This window comes from Labrus mixtus, chromosome 6 (assembly GCF_963584025.1).
Source record: "Labrus mixtus chromosome 6, fLabMix1.1, whole genome shotgun sequence".
Lineage (NCBI taxonomy): Eukaryota > Metazoa > Chordata > Actinopteri > Labriformes > Labridae > Labrus > Labrus mixtus.
Window position 1 is genome coordinate 30,192,315 of NC_083617.1, and position 21,588 is coordinate 30,213,902.

Below are 21,588 nucleotides of genomic sequence, written 5' to 3' on the forward strand. Positions count from 1 at the left end.
TTGACAGAAAGAGACACAGAGACGGGAAGAGATAGACAAAGGTAAAGAGAGACACAGGTATTTAGAGGGATGCGTCTCACCTCCTGTGAGTGCATGCTGCTTTCTGTGGGTGTGTGTTTGCTGCAGTAAGGACCTTTCTTCCAGGCCTCAGCATCTCCACAGTCACAGAAACCTCCACCTCCTGACGTTGTCATCTGTAAAACACACAGTTACATATAACCACTGGAACTGATACCTTGTGTTTTGGACCCCTAGAACACACTCAGATACACTGACTGTATGCATGTCTGTATGTCAATGTGACCTTATGTATGTATACGAGATGGATACGGATATCATTTATATCCATATACGCTCGAATTAAAAACATTTTATTTTTTTTATGTATACACTTCAATGACGCAGCATGCGCTGCCTGAGTCATTGCAGCTCCAGTCTGCCCTCCCCCGCTACATTCATTCACTGAGGCTGTAGCTTCTTTTCAGTCAAACCTCCAGAACGTACAGCAAAATAAAGCTAAGAAACTGTCGTTTTATCAAGATGTATTAATATCCTCCATTTTTAAAAGCCCCAAGTCTGAAATAGTTTCATTTAGTCCACATAATGAATAGTCCACATTATGAAAGTAATTTTATCTCTGTACTCGCAGGCTGAACACATGCGCCGTAGCCATCTCTCACTGTCTCGTATTGAGGAAGTATATCCTCTGAAAATAACTCTGTGAGTCATGACTGTCTACAATGAGTGTGACACCTGAGTCCCACTGTCTGTGATGCTTTCCCAGCTTTCCTAGCCGTAGCTACACTTTGTTTACATCGTTGGGCCGGCCGGCCGTTGTTTAACTGAGGGACTAGAGAAAAGAAGAATAACATACTGTACTCACTGCTTAATTTAATGTCATGTAAGCGTATTTAGATCACGGTCATTTCGTGTAAATATAAATGCAGTGTGAAGATACAAGCATTATAAAGATTGCTAGCATTAGCATGCTAACACAACAATGCAGCACGAGTTGTTATGGTTTCATGCTGGTGCTCAAGCATGCTGGATCAAAAAATTGCATATTCTTCCTTTACGCTTAGAGCGTTTAGTTTTTAACCATACTAATATCCTCCATTTAAAAAAGGCCAGTTCTGAGTACATGCGTAGCCATTGAGTAGGATAGAGGCAAAGACAGAAACTACTGTAGGCAGGCACTGGCAATTGAAATTTATGTCTGTTCTCATCCTTTATGATAGCCTTATTGTTGCAAGAAAGCTAAAAAAAACATTTCTGGTAAAAGCCACACACACACACTTTCCAGTTATATCTGAATACAGATGGATAACTTTTTAGTTGAAAAATACAGATAATGACGTCTCTGCACTCCCCTAATATATTTATATAAATATCCTGATTCCTGCAAGCTAGCGTTGGAAAAGGCTGATGATCTGGATGACTTTTTCACGAATGTGTATGTGTTTGAGCGTCACATGCAGCAGACAGGCTCTCAGGTTAAGTGTCTCAGACTCAGCAGCTGACAGATTGTCCTTTGTCCTTTGACCTGCACCGTTACAAACTGCTGAGGACCTTACAGGTATCTGGTTTAACCTCATCCATGTTATGACTTAATGTCTTTGCACACTTAGTCTGTTTTTCTGATAAAAAAAAAACCTTACACACAGAGTCTGATGCATTTATTTTTGTAATCATTGCCAAATTGGAAATACGAGACAACATGAAGACATCAAGCACTGAGAGGATTTGTGGTTCTACCAACGATTTCTGCGGAGCAATGGTTCATGAAGTAGGGACACATACACACAAAACTGTGAAAAAACACAGGAAATCAAACCTGTCCCAAAAAAATGGATTGACACAACATGAGATTGTATTTCTTTTTACACATGGGGCAATTTCTGACAAAATAAACTCTGTGTACTCTGTGACTCTGTGTGCAAAGGTAGATGCAAAATGGACTGAACTTGTACAGCACTATCGAACCCCTGATATTCCAGTTGAAAGAGGAACAGCTTTACCACTGAGCCATGGCTGCCTCATAAGATTAAAAAATACTTAACCGCAAATGATTTATTGGACTGCAATTACAGAGCATACTTCTAGACTTCTGGGCTCTGCAAAGTGCCAGGTTTCTTTTCAGGATCAAATCTAATCCCATTTGATGCACAAACATTGACTATGCCTGTGGGAACAAACAGAGGTTCACTGTCTTTCTCAGGGACTCTTCAACATGAACCTTCTGATTAGATAAGGGACAACTCACTCTACTTCCAAGCCCCAGCCCTTTTGGTATCGGCAAATAAATAAACCTGGGCTCATATTAAACATGGGTGGAAGTTAATTCATAATATAATTCATTTTTATTTTGTATATGTATAGGGTGAAGTATGAAACATGTTGTTTATGTCTGTGGCAGTTTCATGGGCCACTGTTATTTGTGTTATGTTCTTAATGTGTCCTTTCTAAGCTTACATTGTATCATTGAACATTATACAAATACCTGAAAATAGATTAGAACACATACCATCTTCTGGTCAGAGTTTTAAGACCAAATGAACTACTGGAATAAGTCTTTGCATCTTAAGTACTAAAATAAATACAGTATCATTCAATATTGACTAAAACCAATTGTATTTTCTTTGTTTTAGTTCTGTTTGTGTCAAAGCATCAGGTAAACACTTGGGGTTCCTGTGTGCAGTCTGTGTGAACCTGAAACTATTTAGGATTCTACAGTGTCACATCAACTAGCTGCTGTGTGTGTTTGTGTGAACTTACCCTGTACCGATGCTCTTTGTGAACGCTGCCCAGGAAACATTGCATGCACAGAACACAGGTAGGGTCTGCTGCACACTCTCTAAACACACACAAACAAACACACATTGTAATAAATACCAGATCTGTGTTGTTGTTGTTTTTGTTCTATGTGTGTGTTTTGTGTGGGTTTGGCTTACCTGCAAGAGTAGGTGGGTTCCCCCACTTTGAACACATGTCCACACAGTGGTGATGGCAGGTTCTTCTCCTGCAGGAGGGCCAGGCCAGAAGCCGGATCCTCCCCCAACAGGAGCCATTCCAGGGGAGCTAGGAGGAGTAGCTGACAAGCCAGTTCCTCCCTCTGTTCTTCCCTCTGCTCCTCCCTGCTGCTGCCCCGGCTTGGGCCCAGGCAAAAGATTCTGGGTACATACAACGCTAGATGACGGTACACCTCCTGCTGCAGATCTGTCGCCACCAGCCACCGCTGAGAAGGAGGCAGAGGAAGATGAGGGACGTGGAGAGAGCAGTACATAAATGACCTAATATCACAATGTACAATGGAAAATCTCTTGTGATTATAGTTACAAAAGTAATCAGAATTGAAATCTCTTCACAGGTGCTCTTTGCTCATAAAAATTTACCAATATTGTGGAATGCATGTGTGAACACAAACAGCTGAATCTGCTTGTCAGACTTTTTCTAGCCAGTCCCTAAGTGGAGGGTCTGTGTGAAGTCAGGGTGACACCGATGTGTGGGTGCAACAGATAATTGTATTCAACATTTTGTGAGCTAGTTGATGAAGACATGGAGTTTCACTCCTTACTGTTGGTCCTGAAATGTTCTAGAAAACATTAGGTGTTCATATGCAAAAGAGGCTAGACTAAGTTTCCCGATCTTTAAAGACAAGGATTCGATTTAATGTATACAGTGATATTTGTATTTGGTTTCCACTTGTATGTCACTCAATACATAAGCCGTCTTGTGAATCAACTTAACCTTTTTGATTTCAACAGTATCATGTAAGCTGTGAATATTCTGTTTTTTGATTTGAAGAAAAAAATGACACCATATGACTTGATTCTATTTGGAGGAGCTTACACAATAAGCATATGGCTACAGGGACTTGCAATCACTATTCAGGTTTTAACTTCATGTGAAAGTCAACAGACAGTAGCAGGTTGTATGTACTAGCATGAAGCACAGTGTTCTTAGTAGTTTTCGTGTGATGCCAGCAATCTGACCAATTACAGTTGTTAGGTATAGCTTTGCCGTGACATGTAGCTTCGTCTAACGATGAATCTTAAACACACTACAATCAGGACTAACAGTTCCAAATTAAGAGCTATTTTGAGGAAACTATAACTAATGTTCTGTAGTACTTGGACTGTCTAATCATTTGCTGCAGTGCCCCTTTCCTTTAGTGAAGCAGCAGTCAGTGATCCGCAGTAGGTTAATCCGCTATCTGTCACAGTCACTTAGTGTTACCTGCTGAGGCTCAGTGACACACTGGCCTAATCTCTCCCTGAGCTAACAACTATCTAGATATATAAGGCTAACATCAAGCTACTATCCAGCGTATACTGAGCTTAAGCAAAGTTAGACTCAGGGGAACACCTAACTAATAAAAAACCTATATCAAGCTATTATCAGGATAGCACCCAGCTACTACGTGCCCTCATCACGGTGACAACAGGCTAACATCTAGCTAACCCTTCCACAGCGTCAAACCCTGATTATTAATCCTGACCCTGAGATCACAGATCTGATCTGAGGACGACCTGCAGCATCAGTACAAGATCATTAGTACACCAAAAGAACAATAAAGGAACAGCAGCTACAGACCACAGTAGATTATGTTTGATGCTGGGTCCTGATCTGATACAATTAATCAATTACACTTTGATTTGCACAAATGCTACAGGGATTCCTATGCATTCTTCATGAAGGAACTTTGTCAGGGCTAAATGCAGTTGTTGTCAAAAATATTGAATCATGAATATTATTTAAAGTTTGAGAGCTCTACAATTTGCAGTTTGCTAGTAAACAGGAGGCACTGAGAATGCGTTATAGGGCTGGGCAACTGAGTTTGTTTTTCCAATTTCGATTACTGTGCCGCATGTGTTGTGCTCATTTTGTTGAAAGGTTTTGTCATGTGTGGTAAATGTTTCAGCGTTTGATTTTATATCTTGGCCACAATAAAACATCAACATTTCCTCAAAAACATTCTTAATTATTTTTTATTTCATATTATTATTATTGTAAATTTAGATTTTTTCACTTATTTATTTTCAATTATTTTTCAAAGTGTTCAGAATGTTAAAGGCTTAATATATGATTTTTCACACTTAAATGTAATAGAGATCAAGTATATCCTCTGAAAATAACTCTGTGAGTCATGACTGTCTACAATGGGTGTAACACCAGAGTCCCACTGTCTGTGATGTTTTCAGAGTTTTCAGAGTCCTATCTTCAGTTTGTTTACATCGGCAGGACGGCCGGCTGACTCCTCCCCTCGTGTATAAAAGTTGTTTAATTGAGGGACTAGAGAAAAGAAGAATAACATACTGTACTCACTGCTTAACTGTGTTTCTAGATCACGCTCATTTCAGGTAAATTTACATGCAGTGTGAAGATACGAGCATAATAAAGATCGCTAGCATTAGCATGCTAACACAACAATGCAGCGCAAGTTGTTTTGGTTTCATGCTGGTGCTCAAGGGCGACATCTGCTGGATCAAAAAATCGCATATAAAACCTTTAAAGCATTAAACAAGTGTTTAAGTTTGATAAATGCATGTAATCCAGATGTTGTAAAATCTACGAGTAATTGTGTTAAATCATAATCTCCATACCAATCAAAATTATGAAGATAATGATTTTTGCTTAAATTGAGCTGCCCTATATTGTATGATAAATAAATCAAAGCTTATCCATTTCCAATCTTAAACAACGCTAAATCCCTGACCCTCTCTTGTCCTATTTGTTGCAATACTTTGGCTTTTTTCCACAATAATTTGTCAATTTTTGCTGTTCATTGTAGAAGGCTAACTGAAGTAGGCCACCCACAACTTTCACATTTCACTTCGAAGAAACATGACATGTCAAACAGGCCTTTAAAGAGAGTTTCATACAGAGCAAAACAGAAAGCTTCAGTTTAACATAGAAAGTTGAAATCCAACGTCATAATACAAGTTACTCAGACCAGGCAGGCTTTAGGTTTTGTAATCCTTTTCTTAAGACTGTCATGGAAACTCTCCCTCTGAAAGAAGGGTAAGGGGGGTTTTATATCGTTTTATATTTTATAACTCAACATCAATAACACATTCTCCTTCATCCCTTTACATGAGCATATTAAATACCAGGGTCCAATTCATTATGACATGCATGTAATTGAAAAGCCTGAAATACGATTATGTTTAATGATTGCTATTATTAGGTCAAATTAAACTAAAACGTGTTCTCACTCAGGCTCCTACATCTGTCTGTAGTTCTGTGTCACACTCAGGATTACCTTCGATTAAAGCAGCAACATTTAACTGTCCAAACCCTGGTTTACCTTTACAGTCACTTCTCAGGTTTATTGTATGTCATAACATATGTTTTACAAAATCAAATGAAGATATTGTCAGGTGTAAATTGTGCTGTGAATTGAGACTTGAACTCAATAAACTCAAACACACCGTCACGTCTTTGCGTGTGATTTGGTCCAGGTTCATTTACTGTCCTGTCAATGATCCTGATCTATTTTGATTGCTGTCAAAGCCCAATGTTGGATCAACAAAGTTAGAAATTAGAGAATGGCTGTTATCTGATCCTGTGCCCCCGGATTACTTTAACGCCAGTGCGGAGGTTTGTACATTACGAGGCTGTTTAGAGGCTGTTGTAATTTAAAATAAACATTGTACAAGGTGCCAAACACAATTGTTGGCATAAGATCGACAGTCGGTGTTTTGGCAGTGAGCTTGGGGTAACTGACAGCTGTTTTTGACACCTTCCAGATGTTTTAAAGATCACTCCGAGGCGAGCAGCGAAGCTAGCATTAGCATTAGCATTACAGTAGCTAGGCTGAAAAACAAGCCGAGGCGCAGGCAGTTGAAATACTAAATGTGTCGTTCAGCTAATGAAACAGCTAAATGTGACACAGTGACAGCTCAGGTGAGGGTCAACTGGGCTTTAAATTCGGGGTGCCGCTTACCGACGCGGTGTCTTTGGCGGAGAAATTCAGGAATTCAGCACATAAAGCGGATGGAAGATCTCTGTCGGACTGGGCCGCCGCCATCTTTCCTCCCTCTGCTGCTCTGTGGCTTCAACGGGGAAAAAAGAACAACCCGGATCCGGAAATCATCAACAGCTGAGGGGGCGGGGCTAGATATTACAGTTCTACAGTCTATGGTTACAGCTCAAACAGTACTGAAGCCTGTATGGGTGTATTTTTGTTGGTGAGTCACTTTTGTGGTCTTATATTGTGGAAATGGCTGCCATTCACCATTTATCAGCAGTATAGCCTACTTCACTATGAGAAGACAGCTTTAAAATACATCAAACATTTTTATCTTTAAATTTAGCAGTTGCATTAAAGTTGTCATCACATGTTAAATCCGTTTTTTTCACTCAATTGTATTCTTTTATAGTTAGCCTACATGTCAAAGTAAAAGGAATATGCATTGTATTGTAAACATAAAAAATGTAATCTGATCATCATACAAGACTAAAACTCAATTCATGTTCAAACCTCTGAGATCACTTTTACAAATTCACTCCTTTTTATTCAATTATTATATAAAATCCGAGGAGGACTGCTTTCTTATTGTGTTCTAGTCTGGTCCTGGATGATCTGGACAGATCAGTTAGGTTTATCTCCTCAGATTCAGAACCTTTGACAGTCAGACCTGGTCTGAACCAGCTGCTGGACCAGAGTCCGGAGCTGCTTTAGTTCTTCTTTTATAGCCTGAAGCTCCTGGTTGTGCAGGTCCTGTTCCTGTGGTTCTTTTTTGTGTCGGTTCTTGTCTTCAAGCTCCTGGTTATGTAGGTTATGGTCCCCCAGCTCCTGATTGTCTAGGTTCTGGTCCAGGTTCTGGTCTTTCTGGACATTGCTGCTGCCGGTTAAAAAAAACATTTGGTCAATTTGATTTTAAAGGAACAGTCTGTTGTTTGCAATCAGAGCTGCTTACTCAGTTTTCATTTAAAAAATAGAAGGAAATAGTACATTTGTTGGGGACTATTTTTAGCGATAGTCATTTTGAGTGAGTATTTGGGGGGAATACAATAAATGATGTATGTATTTTTGTCGCACACTGCAAGAACATCAATTAGGATTGAAATAAACAGTACTTGTTAATAGTTTGGTTTTCCCTTTACTTGGAACAAATTACAAAAAGACCTGAAACGTAATGAGTCAGTATCGATGGACGCTTTTGTGGAAGTACATATATGTATATATATATATATATTTATACAATATTATTCATATTAGTAATGCATTAATGTGCTTGGTTTAATCTGTAAATTTGTATAATCATTTATCAGCAAGTATAACAATAATATATTGCATATTATTTATAAAAATCAAAAGTGTCTAGTAAAATGTAATGCAGAAAAAAGTACACTCAAGACTCACATGAGTAAAAGCAATTCCTAATTCTAGTTCTAAGTACAGTTCTTGAGTAAATGTACTTGTATACTTACTTGCTTGTTTTACATTGTACACTGTCTAGTCTGTTATTTACTATAGATATTCTGACCAATAGGTTTTTTTTTCGAAGAGTACCATCAGAAGAATATATCACTGATAAGTTGCGAAACTCAAAGGTCACATATTATGCAAAATACACGTTACCATGCGTTTCTAACACTTACTGTATATGTGTACCTAGCCTATCTAAAACCCCCCCAAATAAAAGAGAAATCCATTATCTCCAATCTTCTGCCTGCTCCACTTTTCAGAAAATGAGTGCTCAAACAGGCTGTTTTGAGATTTTCCCTTCATGACATCACAAAGGGCAGTAACCTCTCCCACAGGTGTGTTACACTCCCACAGCTAGGTGTTTGTTCTGCCCTCTGAGTCTGCCTTCTCACTGTAAACAATAGGGCATGGTGCAAGTAAGCCTTAGCGACATCCCCTTCCAAAGAGGGGGCGTGGTCAGACACAGCTCATTTGCATTTAAAGCTACAGACACAGAAACAGTCTGTTCTGAGCAAGGCGGAAATAGAGGGGTTTATAGGCAAGATGAAATACAGGAGTCGATTTTTGTGAGAAACTTCACAGATATGTTTAGGGGAGGTCTGAGTCTAATTTAAACATTTTGAAAAATGGGATAATATGTGACCTTTAAATGATGCATCAGGTTTTTTCTTTACAGATGGGTTCACTCAGTTCATGTACGTGAACACAGTAAACTGTGTTTTGATTAGCTGTAAACTATGATAGACCATGGTTTGATTTTCTTTTGTGTTATCCTTGTAAATTTGGTCACCACATCTGTTGATAGATTTGTGTGAGTGATTCTCACCCAGGGCCTCCTACTGGGTCCTTGTCTTTCTGCAGATCAAGAAACTGATCCAGTGTATTCTACAGGACACAAAACACACAATTACAGTCCTCCTAATTCCTCAACTTCATCTTTAAAACAAAATTAATTATTTTATCTTACATACTTTAATCTGGGCTGTGATGTGGCCCATCTCATCATGGTAATGGGGGTTTGTTGTAAATTCATCGTCGTAGGCCTCGGCCAGTGGTGCACAGTGGTTCGCGATGTACTGGTTGTCATAGAAACGGCGGAGGAAGGGCATGGACTCCTCTACCTGCAGGATGACTGCGGCTTGCTGCATCACAGCATTTGCCTTCGAGTTATCATGCACCCTATACGCATGCATAAAAACAAATACATGCACAAAAACACAGACACTGCCACTGTCAGCAGACATTCAGTTAATCTCATGCAAACATTTGTGTTTACTGAATGCAGTTTTATTATCATTTATTATCACAAATTAGCTGTCAAGTAGAGATTAGTTGCCGGCTGACCCACAAAGAAAGTTTGACATACCCATGGATTCTTTGAGTAATAAGAAATACCTAGAGCCCCAGTTAGAGACAATGTATCAAAGGTTTCTCTGCCAACCAAGGCTATCCTCTTCAGGCCCTGTGTGTTCCCATACAAGGGTGTGTTTTGTGGGTCATATGATGCTTCTTCCAAAACAAGGAGCAATTGTGGGCTGTCTACTTCAGTCAGTTAAATCAAACATAAATTAAGGGTAAAAAAAGTCATTGCAGCCAAAAGCCATGACTGCTTCAAATAAAAAAAGAGACGAATGCTGCAGAAATGTATTGTGCAATGCATTCATTTATGTTAACTTGTATCACTTGATGCACTCGTATTGCCTCCTAATTTCTAAATGTATATCTTTTTTGTAGATCTCCAAAACTTGAAGAAGAGCTAACCAATAACAAATTGTTCTTTGAGATATTCTAAGCTCACAGAGAACATCATAGGGAAAATCATTAGTGGAAGGATAGGGCTTTAAAGCCAAAGGGGTTTAAAGACAAATCTAATAGAAGTTTTCATTATAACCTCCTCCAGACCAGGTGAGGTGTTAAGTCACAACAGGAAAAGCATAAAAACTAATAAAATATGAACAACTTTTGCAGGGTTCACAATGGCCGAGCGGTTAGAGGCTTCAATCCTAGTCTCAGCAGTAGTGGGTTCAAATCCAGCCACGTCCCTTTGCTGCATGACATCCCCTACAATCCCTGTACTGTCAAATAAAGGCAAAAATGGTAAAAAAAATAAAATAAAATAAAATAAATTCTGCAGACCAGTTAATGATCAGTTCCAATCTCTGCATTGTGCACTCATGTCCCATTGGCATATGAAGCTTTTTCCAGTTCAGCCTGTGAGTTATACGTCATTTAACCACTGGACAATGCAACACTTTTTACAGTCATCACATTGGTAATCTTCACACATTAGCTGTTTATTATTATTATGTTCATCATGTTACTGCATATATAAAACTGAAGATCACTTCACTGACTTTTTAAACTACCCAAATTAAAGTGCTGCTGATTTATGTCAGACTACAATCCATCATCATCAGTTTTACTTTGTGTCACAGAGTGTGAAAACAATGATGGGTATCTCTGCTCAGTTATAGTTTCAGCCTTTAGAAATATGTTTTGAGGATGGAGCAAATATGACCTCTGACCTCTGGAAGGTGTCAGTCAGCAAGGCCACCAGCATGTTCACACAGAGAATGGAGGAAGCAGCCAAAAAGGTCCCACACAGAAGAGGAGCCATGACGTTGTCCACTTCATTCATTGCAGTGTACTCGTACTCATCCACCAGAGTGATACGGTATAGACTAAACAGCAAGCCTGAGACAGATTGCATGCTGGGAACTGATGAGGAGCCTGAAAAGGGAAAAGGGACAGTTGGTTGAAAGAAATCTAAACAGCAGCTAATTTGTCAATGGTTGAGTTCTAGCTTTCATGTGTAAATTAGGGCTGTCAGCATCAATTAGTTATTCGCAGTTAAAATAAGGTCTGAAATATTTTGTCCCTTTAGCTGCACCGTAGCCTGGCTGACGAGTCTAAAGTCAAAGCCTTATGACTTTAAACATTTAACTTTTTTACATTTCCTTTGAGCTGTTCTCCATTAGTTTTTGATCCGTAGCGAGTTCCTTTCTCTGTGATTAAATTAATGTCGTAACCTTCGATCTACCTCAAGGTCCTTACTTTATTTCAAAATAAAAGCAGGGTTTAATTCAAATAGCAAGTTAAGTACTCTAAGCTAAAGACAAAATTACACAAGTAGCATTAAGTAAGGTCTTTTACCTGCTTTTTGTAATGTTAAAAGACAAAGCGTAAAGTGTCTCGAGATAACACTTGTTATGAGTTGACGCTATACAAATAAAAATTGATTGATTGATTGATGACAAGTTGAAAAAGTACAGTATTGTATTCTTGTGGGTGTTATATGCATATTTTAGTTTTACACTTTTGACTTCAGGTCAGTTTATGTGTTACATTTTGCTGTTTATTTCCTATGTCTGTGTCCAGCCATTTTTTTATTTTTACAAATTTAGGAACCAATCAAACCAGCTTCAGAAAGAAAACTGGAGATCCCACACACACAGACCTCCAAATATGATCCAGAAGCTGCATGCGTAGGGAATGAAGATCTCAGCGTAGAGGAACAGGAAACACATCACATCCCCGACAATGTTTCCCAACATGACAATGAATGGACCCATTAACCTGCACACACAGAAACACACAAATGTATAGATAGATAGATAGATAGATAGATAGATTCATGACATGTGTATTTTCAGTGGATCAGCCCTGGGATGTGCTGTGTACATCAAGAGAATGGTTGTTGTAGAGTTTTGAGTTTTGGTTCCTTCCTCTAACTGCTCCACTTCCACATCAGAGTCACGTCAAAAGACCTCAAGGTAGGATACATGATCTGTGACCCTGAGCATTTTCCCTCTCTCCTCAGCTGCGTAAGGGGCCTTTACAGAATGGGAGATTCTATATGGTTGCAGAGGGGCAATGGTTTGGTGTCATGAGGAGAGAGGATGTGAGGAGGCAATTTAATTGAAAGAAAAAGTACCCTTTAACATCTGTATCAAAGACGATGATCCCAACGTAACCTGACCACTGACTATCCCTCCCAAAGGAACATGAGCACTGTTAAACAATAGTCTGTAACCGTGAAACTAAACAGGTGTCTGCCTACCTAAAGGCTCTGACATGCTTCATCAGCCGCAGCCACAGAAATATGATGCTGACAGAGAACAGACGCAGGCTGAGGGTATGAAGAGTGACAGACGGTCGAAACACGTCGACCATGTGGATGCTAAACGACACTGTAAGCAGAGAGTACACCACCCAATCAAACACATTCCTGACACACACAACACACACGCGCACGCACACACACACACACACACACACACACACACACACACACACACACACAGTAGTTATTTGGCCTCCTTACGTAACAACAAAAACAACATTAAAAACAATAATTAATTTGTTTATAATTTCATTACATCATGAAACACCTTGAGAAGAACATTCTAAACTCTTTTGTTCTGGTATGTGTCTTAGGACTATAATTGATGAATTTTTCATGTGAAATAAAAGCATTGTTGTTATGACAGTCTGACTCTATCACTGTAATCATTGAATTTATTTTTTTATATACAACTATTCAAAATGTTACCTTTGAGAAAAAAGTGTTTGTGTGTATATGGGTCATACCAGAGGTCATGACGGTAGTTTCCTCTCATTCTGTAAATCCTTTGGTTCTGAGCTGAGAGGAAAACTCTGTCCTACCCACACACACACACACACACACGCACACACACACACACGCACACACACACACACACACACACACACACACACACACACACACACGCACACACACACACACACACACACACGCACACGCACACACGCACACACACACACGCACACACGCGCACACACACACACACACACACACACACACACACACACTTGTATTCTACAAGCTTTGAAATCCAGATGGTGGTCGTAGATTCATATTTGGTACAAATAGATTTTACTTCATGTTGAACCTGTGATTTCCTACCTGAGGCCACATAGGATGTGAGCATTGCAGGTCATCATGGAGACGGCGCTCAGCCCACTGACGCCAGAGGTGCATCCTCTTTCTTGAGCACAGGATGTCCTGCACCTCCCTTAGCACCTCCTCCAGAGTCAACACGAGTGCCAGGACCACAGAGAAGACCCGCCACCAGTCCTGAGTGGGACAGACAAAGTAATGGAACAGACAGATGGTTAAAAAAAAGTGTCAGCAAGGTAAAGACAGTAAGACGGACAGACAGATACATCACCTCAGGGAGGGTGTAGCGATCGGGTGAGTCTCTGTGGACAGACACAGAGATAGCCACAGTCGTCCAGGAGACATTGAATAGGATATTGAGGATAAGGAGAAGCCAAGCCCCCAGTCTGGCACCAACACACACACAGGTTGGTAGAGACAAACAGGCAGGTAGAGCAGGGATATGATCATCTAAGGGTTGACTCAGTGAAGATTTACAGTGAATTAAACAAAACCAGATTAGACTTTACCTGCCGTATAGTTTCCATTTGATCTGTATCAGTTTAAGGAAGACTGGATGCATGATGAGGTCTAGTTTCCCCTGGTGCACCACCACCTCCAGCTGAGAGCAGGGACCAAACAGATTTGTTTAAGTTACACTGTTTGCTGTTAACCGCTCACAATACAGTGTTCATTACGCCCTATACATTGTTCAATATACAAGGGTCAAGACAAACTCGCTTTCCAACTTTACACAGGTCATTTGTAACTGTTCACTATACATGGTTCATAAAACATGGTTCACAGTAAACAGATTGCAGCAGACTTTACTCTGTTCACTGCACAATTTTCACTGTAAACTCTTATTGCTAACTGTATGTTCTCTGCAGACTGTGGTTTGTTCACTATACACTGTACACATGTTCATATTGATCTGTACAGCACACAGTACAATGATCAATGTTCAGTGCACACTGAAGTGAGTACACATTGCACTATATTCACTGCACACTGGTTACTGGTTTGTTATACTGTTACCTCACTGCACATTATATTTTCCTTTACTATAAACTGCACACTGTTTAAGTTCCACCATACAATTTTAACACTTCTGCGCTCTGTAGTTCGTTAAATCATACACTTACCTGCACAATGAAAGCTGAAATCGGTGCAAGACAATGTAGTGTGATAAGGCAGTTTTTCCTTTCCACTGTAACTTTACTAAATGTTACTGAGTGCTCATGATGGATTAATGTTGGGTCTTATATTCTTAAATACTATAACACAAATTAAGGTCTTTAACTTCTCTTTTGTAATGTGTTTTGGGATAAAATGGTAAATGGACTTGAGTTTATATAGCGCTTTCCTAGTCTTCCGACTACTGATGGTAGTGATCACTATGTAGTATCATCCATCAGAGGTAACTAATCCCATTCATACACCAATTCAGGGTTAAGTGTCTTGCCCAAGGACACATATGTTGCTCAGCTGGGGATCGAACCCTCGACCTTCCGGTTGAGAGGCGACGACTCTACCAACTGAGCCACAGCCGCCCCTGTGTTAAAATGTGTTATGAATTGGCGCTATACAAATACAGATTGATTGATTGATTGATTAATAGTTTCCAGCTCAGCTAACTTCACACACTATAATAAACTGAAGTTAATTTGTGAAACTTACTGGAGATGTTGGCTCACTGATGACGGCTTCTTTAAAACACAAAGATGGTCAGTCAGACAGAATATCAGAAAAGTGAAAATGTATACAATCATACAGTACATGGAAAAAAGCAGTATCAGTATCAGCAGTTTTAATACTAACATCAATTACAGTAAGAAAGACAACAATGCCATCGCAGTATTTTCCCAGATGACTATAAGACTAAAACTATACTGGTCTCATCTTTCTTCTGGACCAATTGGTAGTGAGTGGAAGACCAGTAAATGACCTGTAAAAGACCATTAAAGATGCCATGGAGAGTCATGGACCAGTGAAAAATGAATGCATTAGTGTTAGTGCTACCTTGTTGGGGTGCCTTGGTTGTTTCTGGTTCCAGCAGGTTTAGGTAGTAGAACTGCTGTCTGGTTAATCTGTCGCTCACATGGAACTGGCTGAGTGCCAGCAGGGCCTGAACACAACAATCTCATTATTCACAAACAAGATACACCCTGTTCTATTGTATTCTCTTCTTTTTACTGTAAGTCAATACTCATTTATTATTGGACCAATCATAACCCTGTAAATTAGTAAGTAGTTAAGTAATTGTTACCACAGGGCTCATCCGACTGGTCAGAGCAGTTATGCAGAGCTGTCCGTCAGAGTCTATCATCCCAGCCTCCGCTCCAAGCTCCAACAGCACCCGAGCTGCTTCACTGCGCTCTGAAAACACACACAGCTAGTATTGATCCGGTAGAATAAGTGGTAATATCAGTTGTGTAGTCATGGTGATATCAGTGGTGATAAGAGTGTAGAAGTAGGGGGGGGGATGTCTGTTATGGTTGATGATGACGGTAGTACCAAGGTTGGCAGCAAGCTGCAGTGGAGTTCTGTGTTTGCAGTCGATGCAGCTGATGGAGGCTCCAGCCTGCAGCAGCAGTCTGATTGAACCTGCAGCATCATTCTTGGCAGCATAGTGAAGAGGAGTCTGCTGGTCCAGAAGAGTCCGGGCCTCTGGGTCAGCTGAGGACAGCAAATGCACAAACCCTTTGATCAGATCAGGTTTGAATAAACAGAACAAATCTGGACAATTTCAGTTTCCGATATTCTTCCCAAAATAGAAACGTACAGGAGTGTTAGTTGTTCAATGCTTTTAAACAATCACTGATTTTATTACAATGTTTATGTAGGCAGCTGAACTTTGTATATAGCCTGGAAAGAAAAGTTCAGGATTCAGGTTTTCATTAATTACAATGTTGAAAATAATTTAGGGACATATTACGAGAATTGTACCTTAGGCACAAGAATGTAAAATAGCCCCTCCCCCCCCCCCCATAGTCCTGCAGCCAACCTCTTGGAGAAATGCAAAAGGTCCAGCTGAATCATTTTGGTCATTTTGTGTCTCCTTGTGTTCTCTATAGTCCCAAAGCCTTCATTTAACTCTGTCTGTTCACACTAACCGTTATGGTCTAGCAGGAACTGAACCATGTCCTGATAGTCCAGCGCCGAGGCCACATGAAGTGCTGTGACTCCAAACTGATCTGGTCGGAGGAGGTCTGCGCCCCGGTCTAAGAAGAATCGCAATACATCCACACTCCATGCCCTGGAAATCTGAAAAATAACAACAGAGCAGTGTTTGTGTGCGCAATTAAACTTTTATTTGTAAAAAAAAAAAAATTGTTAATTCTATTTTTATCTGACTGTCTCTTAAAAGGCACTTGCTGGCACAAAATGTTTTAAGAGCTTATAGCCTTTATTTGATAGAACAGTTTTGAGAGAGATGAGAGTGGGGGATGCTGTGCTCCAAACAGGGCCAGGACCGAGAGTTGAACCTGAAGACCAGTGCGATGAGGGCTATACTGTAGTCTGTACCTGGGGCACCTGCTCTACCAATTCAGCTTAACCAGCGCACCTCAAGAAACACTTAAATTCAATGTGAGGATTGCGACTCATTGTACTGTATTTTTTGTAGCATGACCCCGTTATAGTAAACATCTTAAGCAAAACCAAACAAAAAAATGTAGAATTAAAAAAAATGGAAAAAGTCATATGATGACCTCGTGCATGATGGTCTGTCCATATCGGTCACAGCTGTTTGGATCAGCCCCGTCAGAAATCACTTCATCCAGAAACTGAAGGTCAACCTAATCAAAAACACACAAAAGGTGTCGAGGAGCAATTATACTCACCTTTAAAATATAATGTTTGAGACTCATCAATTAAAAAACATTGCTTCAATTCAACACCTCACCATCTACGTCACACATTTTCACTGCCTTCAAAATGTTTGTAGCATTGGTCAAATTTTGCTTCCCAGTTTGCACATTTGCCTTTCAAGGTTATTGTCATTGAACACAACTTTGGGGTACAAAGTCGCTTACATCTCTTTCAGACCTTGTTTTGTACTTATGCAGTGGTTATAATTGAGAAAATGGTCTGTGTCACCTTTAAGTTTTAGCCTAGGCAGTCTCCTATGGGTGTGTCCAGAGGGGTGGCATAGCCCCCCCTTGAAATCTGTCTAGCCACCCCAGCTGCCACCTCAAAATCCTAAACTATCATTGGCTATTAGCCTTTTCAGAGGCTTATGTTATCTTATGTTATGTTGACTTATGTTAAAATGAACTATTTGGACTATGTAAGCTTTCTTTGCATTTCAATTAAGTTTTTAATTCATTTTCTTTCGTTAGTTCTTTAAACCATGAGGTTGGACATCTGTACAGAATTTGGTGTAGAAAAAAGCTAAGAATATGTATTCCCAGTGTTCAGTCAAAACGGAGTGAGTTGAGAATGCAGTACCAACTCCAGTCCAGCTGTTGGCGACAAGGAGCTGGAGAACTCTGTGACTCACAAAATGTCTACATGGAGAAGAAGCAAACAGCTCTGAGTGAGACCAGCAAGCAATCAGACAATCAGGGAATCCTGAACAACTGCTTGGACCTTTCACTGTCACACACATAGAGGTGAAGGAGTCAGAAGAAACAGCTCAAGGATTCAAGGAAAGACACTGCTGGTATGATTTCTGTTACCTTGAGGAAATTATGTTGTGCTGACAGAAAGTTAATTTACAATTTTCAGTCATTTTAATTTTCAGTAAGAATAATGATGACAATGCTGTCTGATTAATTTGAGTAGTGGAAAAGAAATGTTGATTTGAGTGATGATTGTTAATGATAACACATGTTCTTTTGTGCTTTTTCGAAGGTTATCAACCTGATTAATAATCTTAAGTTATTGCTCCAATGAAAACTACAAATAATGTGTGACTTTCAATAAATGGAGAAAATAGGATGAGTTGTCCTGAACGTCCTTTAATGTGAAACCAAGCCTTTTATCAAGTTTGGGCAGGAGCTGAGTGAAACCATACATAACTTGACCCCCACTATGTTTTCTAACTCTTAATGTTAAAACATGATAGGCAGTAATATAACTTCTGTATGATGCGTCAATGTAAGAAGTGGTAGTAGATATGGTGCAGTCTAGGCCTGTGAAGACTGTTTCGTCATGAGCCGGGGATCCGGCCGAAGATTTCTGCCTTTTAATAAGGCAGTTTTTTCTTACCACTGTAACTTTTGCTGCTTTGCTAAAGTGCTCATGATGGATAGGCCGGATCTTTGTAACATAACAATGAGTAAGGTCTTTTACCTGCTTTTTGTAACATAACAATGAGTAAGGTCTTTTAAGATCTTTTAAAATGAAGTTAACAGTCTGGAAGCAGCGAGGAGCAGAGGAGGGGGAGATGTAATGTATGGATAGAAAGATAGTCAAAGTGCTATTTTATTATTTTAAAGTCACTTTTTAAAAAACTTTTTGTAATGTTAACAGACAAAGAGTAAGGTATTTTACCTGCTTCTTGTAAAGTGTCTCCAGATAACACTTGTTATGAGTTGACGCTATACAAATAAAAATTGATTGAATTGATTGATATGGGGGGGTGGATACAAACAGGAAAAATACATGCTATTTATTCATGTTTATGCCTGCACACATACCCCTCCCCCTGCATAGGTCGGTGCCCCAGTAAAACCACCCCAGATTAAAATGTCTGTACACGCCCTTTCTAATATTTGTACCTGGTCGGTTAAGGATGCTCTGTGTTACCTGGTCAGTGTCGTAGTTAGAAGCAGCCAGCTGTCTGAAGTGATTAAGAAGTTTTCTATTCAGTTGCTGGTTTTTACTTGTGTCAGTTTCATCCCTCTGCTCCTTATCACCTTCATCGTCCTCAGCCAGACCTCTGTACCGTGTCTCCAACTGAACACCTGCATGTTCATCACAACATTGAAACTTTAAGAAAATTCAGATCTTGAAGATATGCTCGGACTCAGAGCCTCAGTCTCACCTTCTAGTTTTCTTCTTCTCTGCTTCCAGCGGCTGCAGGTGTACAAAGTCCACCAAGCTGCAGATCTGACTGCTTCTGCCATCCTGGACTTGGACCTTTGAAGAGACCCGACTACCAGAGGACTCCCTGAGACCTGAGGGCAAATCAAAGTCCTGAGTACTGTAGTGGAAAAATACTGTGCTCACTTCTGCTGTTTATTTGTGACCGTACATAACCTCAGTCACACTGACTTGCTTTGCAACAGATGTTTGTGCGTCAGATGGACGAGAGCATCATGTAGGTGCGCTACAGTGAAAGAACAATGAGTGCTAACTCATAGATAACACTAACACAAGATCAAAAGATCATCTATTATCTGCAATAAAATACACAAAGACAAACGGCTTGACTTGAGATCTTTTATTCATCAAACAGAAAAATCCACGACAGTACACCCAGTAACCTGAAGGCAAAAACAAGTGCAGCAATAACATTGTGATTGTAATAGTTTTTATAAGGTTCCCAAGTGTTTCGATACTTTTTTGGATTTCAACGTTTTAAAAGAATACAATATTTGTTATTTTAACGATAGATATGAAAAGTGCCAAAGCTTAAGAGTAAAACCAAATCTATTTTTTAAAACAGGTGAATAGAAGAGGAATGAACTCATCAAAAACTGTAAGTATCTAATGCACATTCTCTAAATTGAAAAGATAAATGTTTCGGTATAAAAACATTGCCAACTTATTTTTGCAATTTAGGTACAGGAGTTTATATGTATTTTTTTGATTATAAAAGATAAGAAATGACCCAATATTTGGCAAAGAATTACAATGTTTTTGCCATGGCATAAACAAGTATCAATATAATTAGATTTTAATATAGTCATTCAGTCCAGGTCATCATTTCAAATTCTGCTATCACGACTACCCATCAGCTTGATTTGGAAAACAGTTAAAGTCTTTATATGTGATTTTTCACACTTAAATATAATATAAATGAAGTATATCCTCTGAAAATAACTCTGTGAGTCATGACTGTCTACAATGGGTGTAACACCCGAGTCCCACTGTCTGTGATGTTTTCAGAGTTTTCAGAGTCCTATCTTCAGTTTGTTTACATCACCAGGACGGCCGGCTGACTCCTCCCCTCGTGTATAAAAGTTGTTTAATTGAGGGACTAGAGAAAAGAAGAATAACATACTGTACTCACTGCTTAACTGTGTTTCTAGATCACGCTCATTTCAGGTAAATTTACATGCAGTGTGAAGATACGAGCATAATAAAGATCGCTAGCATTAGCATGCTAACACAACAATGCAGCGCGAGTTGTTTTGGTTTCATGCTGGATCAAAAAATCGCAATAGTGCACTGTTATCTTTCTATTTTTACAAGGACGATGGAGTGTACTGTTTTTGTCTTAACATTTGTGGTTTTTTATTGTTTAACTTTGCTGTCTTTATGTATTTTCAATCTCAAAGTGTGTCATGTAAAAATATTTTCTAGTGCTAACGGGTTAAGCTCCACCAAGCTGGGACTCCCAGCAGACTGAAACAAACCCTCACACTGCATGTGGACCCGACTGCTGTTTGATCTCACCTGGGTTGTGTTGGTGCTCTCAGTCATCTCCAGCTCCAATCCAGGATTCTGCAGGCCTGTTAGTCCACTCTGGTTCCCCCTCTTCATCCTGACTTTTAGAGTGTCCGCTCCTCAGGTCAGAACTCCAGACTCCCACACTGATAGACCAGCTTCTCCTCCTGAAACTAGCTTGGCCTAGAAGTTCAGGCAGGCACTACTGAATCTGAATCCTGCTGGAGTCCTGGTGGTTCAGAAAGCATGACCAGCTGCTCTGTCTGAGTCTTTACCTCATGGTTTTTGTAGGTGATCAAAACAAAACCATAAAGTCCGCTGACAGTGACATTCATCAGCATGCTGGCCTGTTCAAAGGTTAATGGTTTGTCTTATCAGAGGGTGGAGGCTTCAGGTCCAGGTTCAGGTCTATCATTTAGAAGAATCTAAACAAAATTGTCAGAACTTAAGTTTTTTTTCCCTCCATCAGTGAGGGGCTGAATTTTAACAAACAGCTGACCTACACATATTATTTAGAGAACTTTAAATATGTAAAAGAAAAAAAAACACTTTGGTTAACTGGTTTGTTTGTTTTGAACTTGTGAGTTCCACAAAATAGATATCTTCATATTTACAACAGAGGGACATCTAAAATAAAAACGTTGCAGTGATTTTTTTTAAAGCTCCAGTGAAGAAT

At 39.6% G+C, this 21,588-nt stretch overlaps 2 protein-coding genes across 5 annotated transcripts in view; both read right to left on the bottom strand.

The window, feature by feature from the left end:
- ubr2 (ubiquitin protein ligase E3 component n-recognin 2) overlaps positions 1-7,357 on the bottom strand; it is a 33,053-nt gene extending 25,696 nt beyond the window's left edge. For both annotated transcript variants that reach the window (XM_061040871.1, XM_061040870.1), the window contains exons 1-4: positions 6,947-7,357; positions 2,952-3,235; positions 2,776-2,854; positions 81-194 (exon numbers count right to left, since the gene is read on the bottom strand). In XM_061040871.1, the coding sequence (XP_060896854.1) occupies positions 81-194; positions 2,776-2,854; positions 2,952-3,235; positions 6,947-7,030 (561 nt within the window). In that variant the 5' untranslated portion in view covers positions 7,031-7,357. The remainder of the gene's footprint in view (positions 1-80; positions 195-2,775; positions 2,855-2,951; positions 3,236-6,946) is intronic.
- Positions 7,358-7,491: 134 nt separating this feature from the next.
- On the bottom strand, positions 7,492-21,208 carry si:ch73-193i2.2 (transient receptor potential cation channel subfamily A member 1). Of its 3 annotated transcripts, XM_061040872.1 has the most exons (19): positions 20,922-21,204; positions 19,345-19,477; positions 19,107-19,264; positions 17,066-17,152; positions 16,469-16,619; positions 15,870-16,031; positions 15,622-15,731; positions 15,375-15,480; positions 15,033-15,061; positions 13,883-13,974; positions 13,645-13,759; positions 13,380-13,550; positions 13,025-13,095; positions 12,495-12,662; positions 11,892-12,010; positions 10,960-11,164; positions 9,406-9,613; positions 9,261-9,319; positions 7,492-7,847 (listed from the first exon to the last, which is right to left on the bottom strand). In XM_061040872.1, exons 1-19 carry the CDS (start codon positions 21,006-21,008, stop codon positions 7,619-7,621), a joined length of 2,460 nt encoding a protein of 819 aa, XP_060896855.1. In that variant the 5' UTR covers positions 21,009-21,204; the 3' UTR covers positions 7,492-7,618. The 3 variants fall into 3 exon arrangements, with proteins under 3 accessions (XP_060896855.1, XP_060896857.1, XP_060896856.1); XM_061040874.1 differs by lacking the exon at positions 20,922-21,204 and having other exon boundaries at positions 19,107-19,256; positions 19,345-19,480; XM_061040873.1 differs by lacking the exons at positions 9,261-9,319; positions 9,406-9,613 and having other exon boundaries at positions 20,922-21,208.
- Between the last annotated feature and the right edge of the window lie 380 nt (positions 21,209-21,588).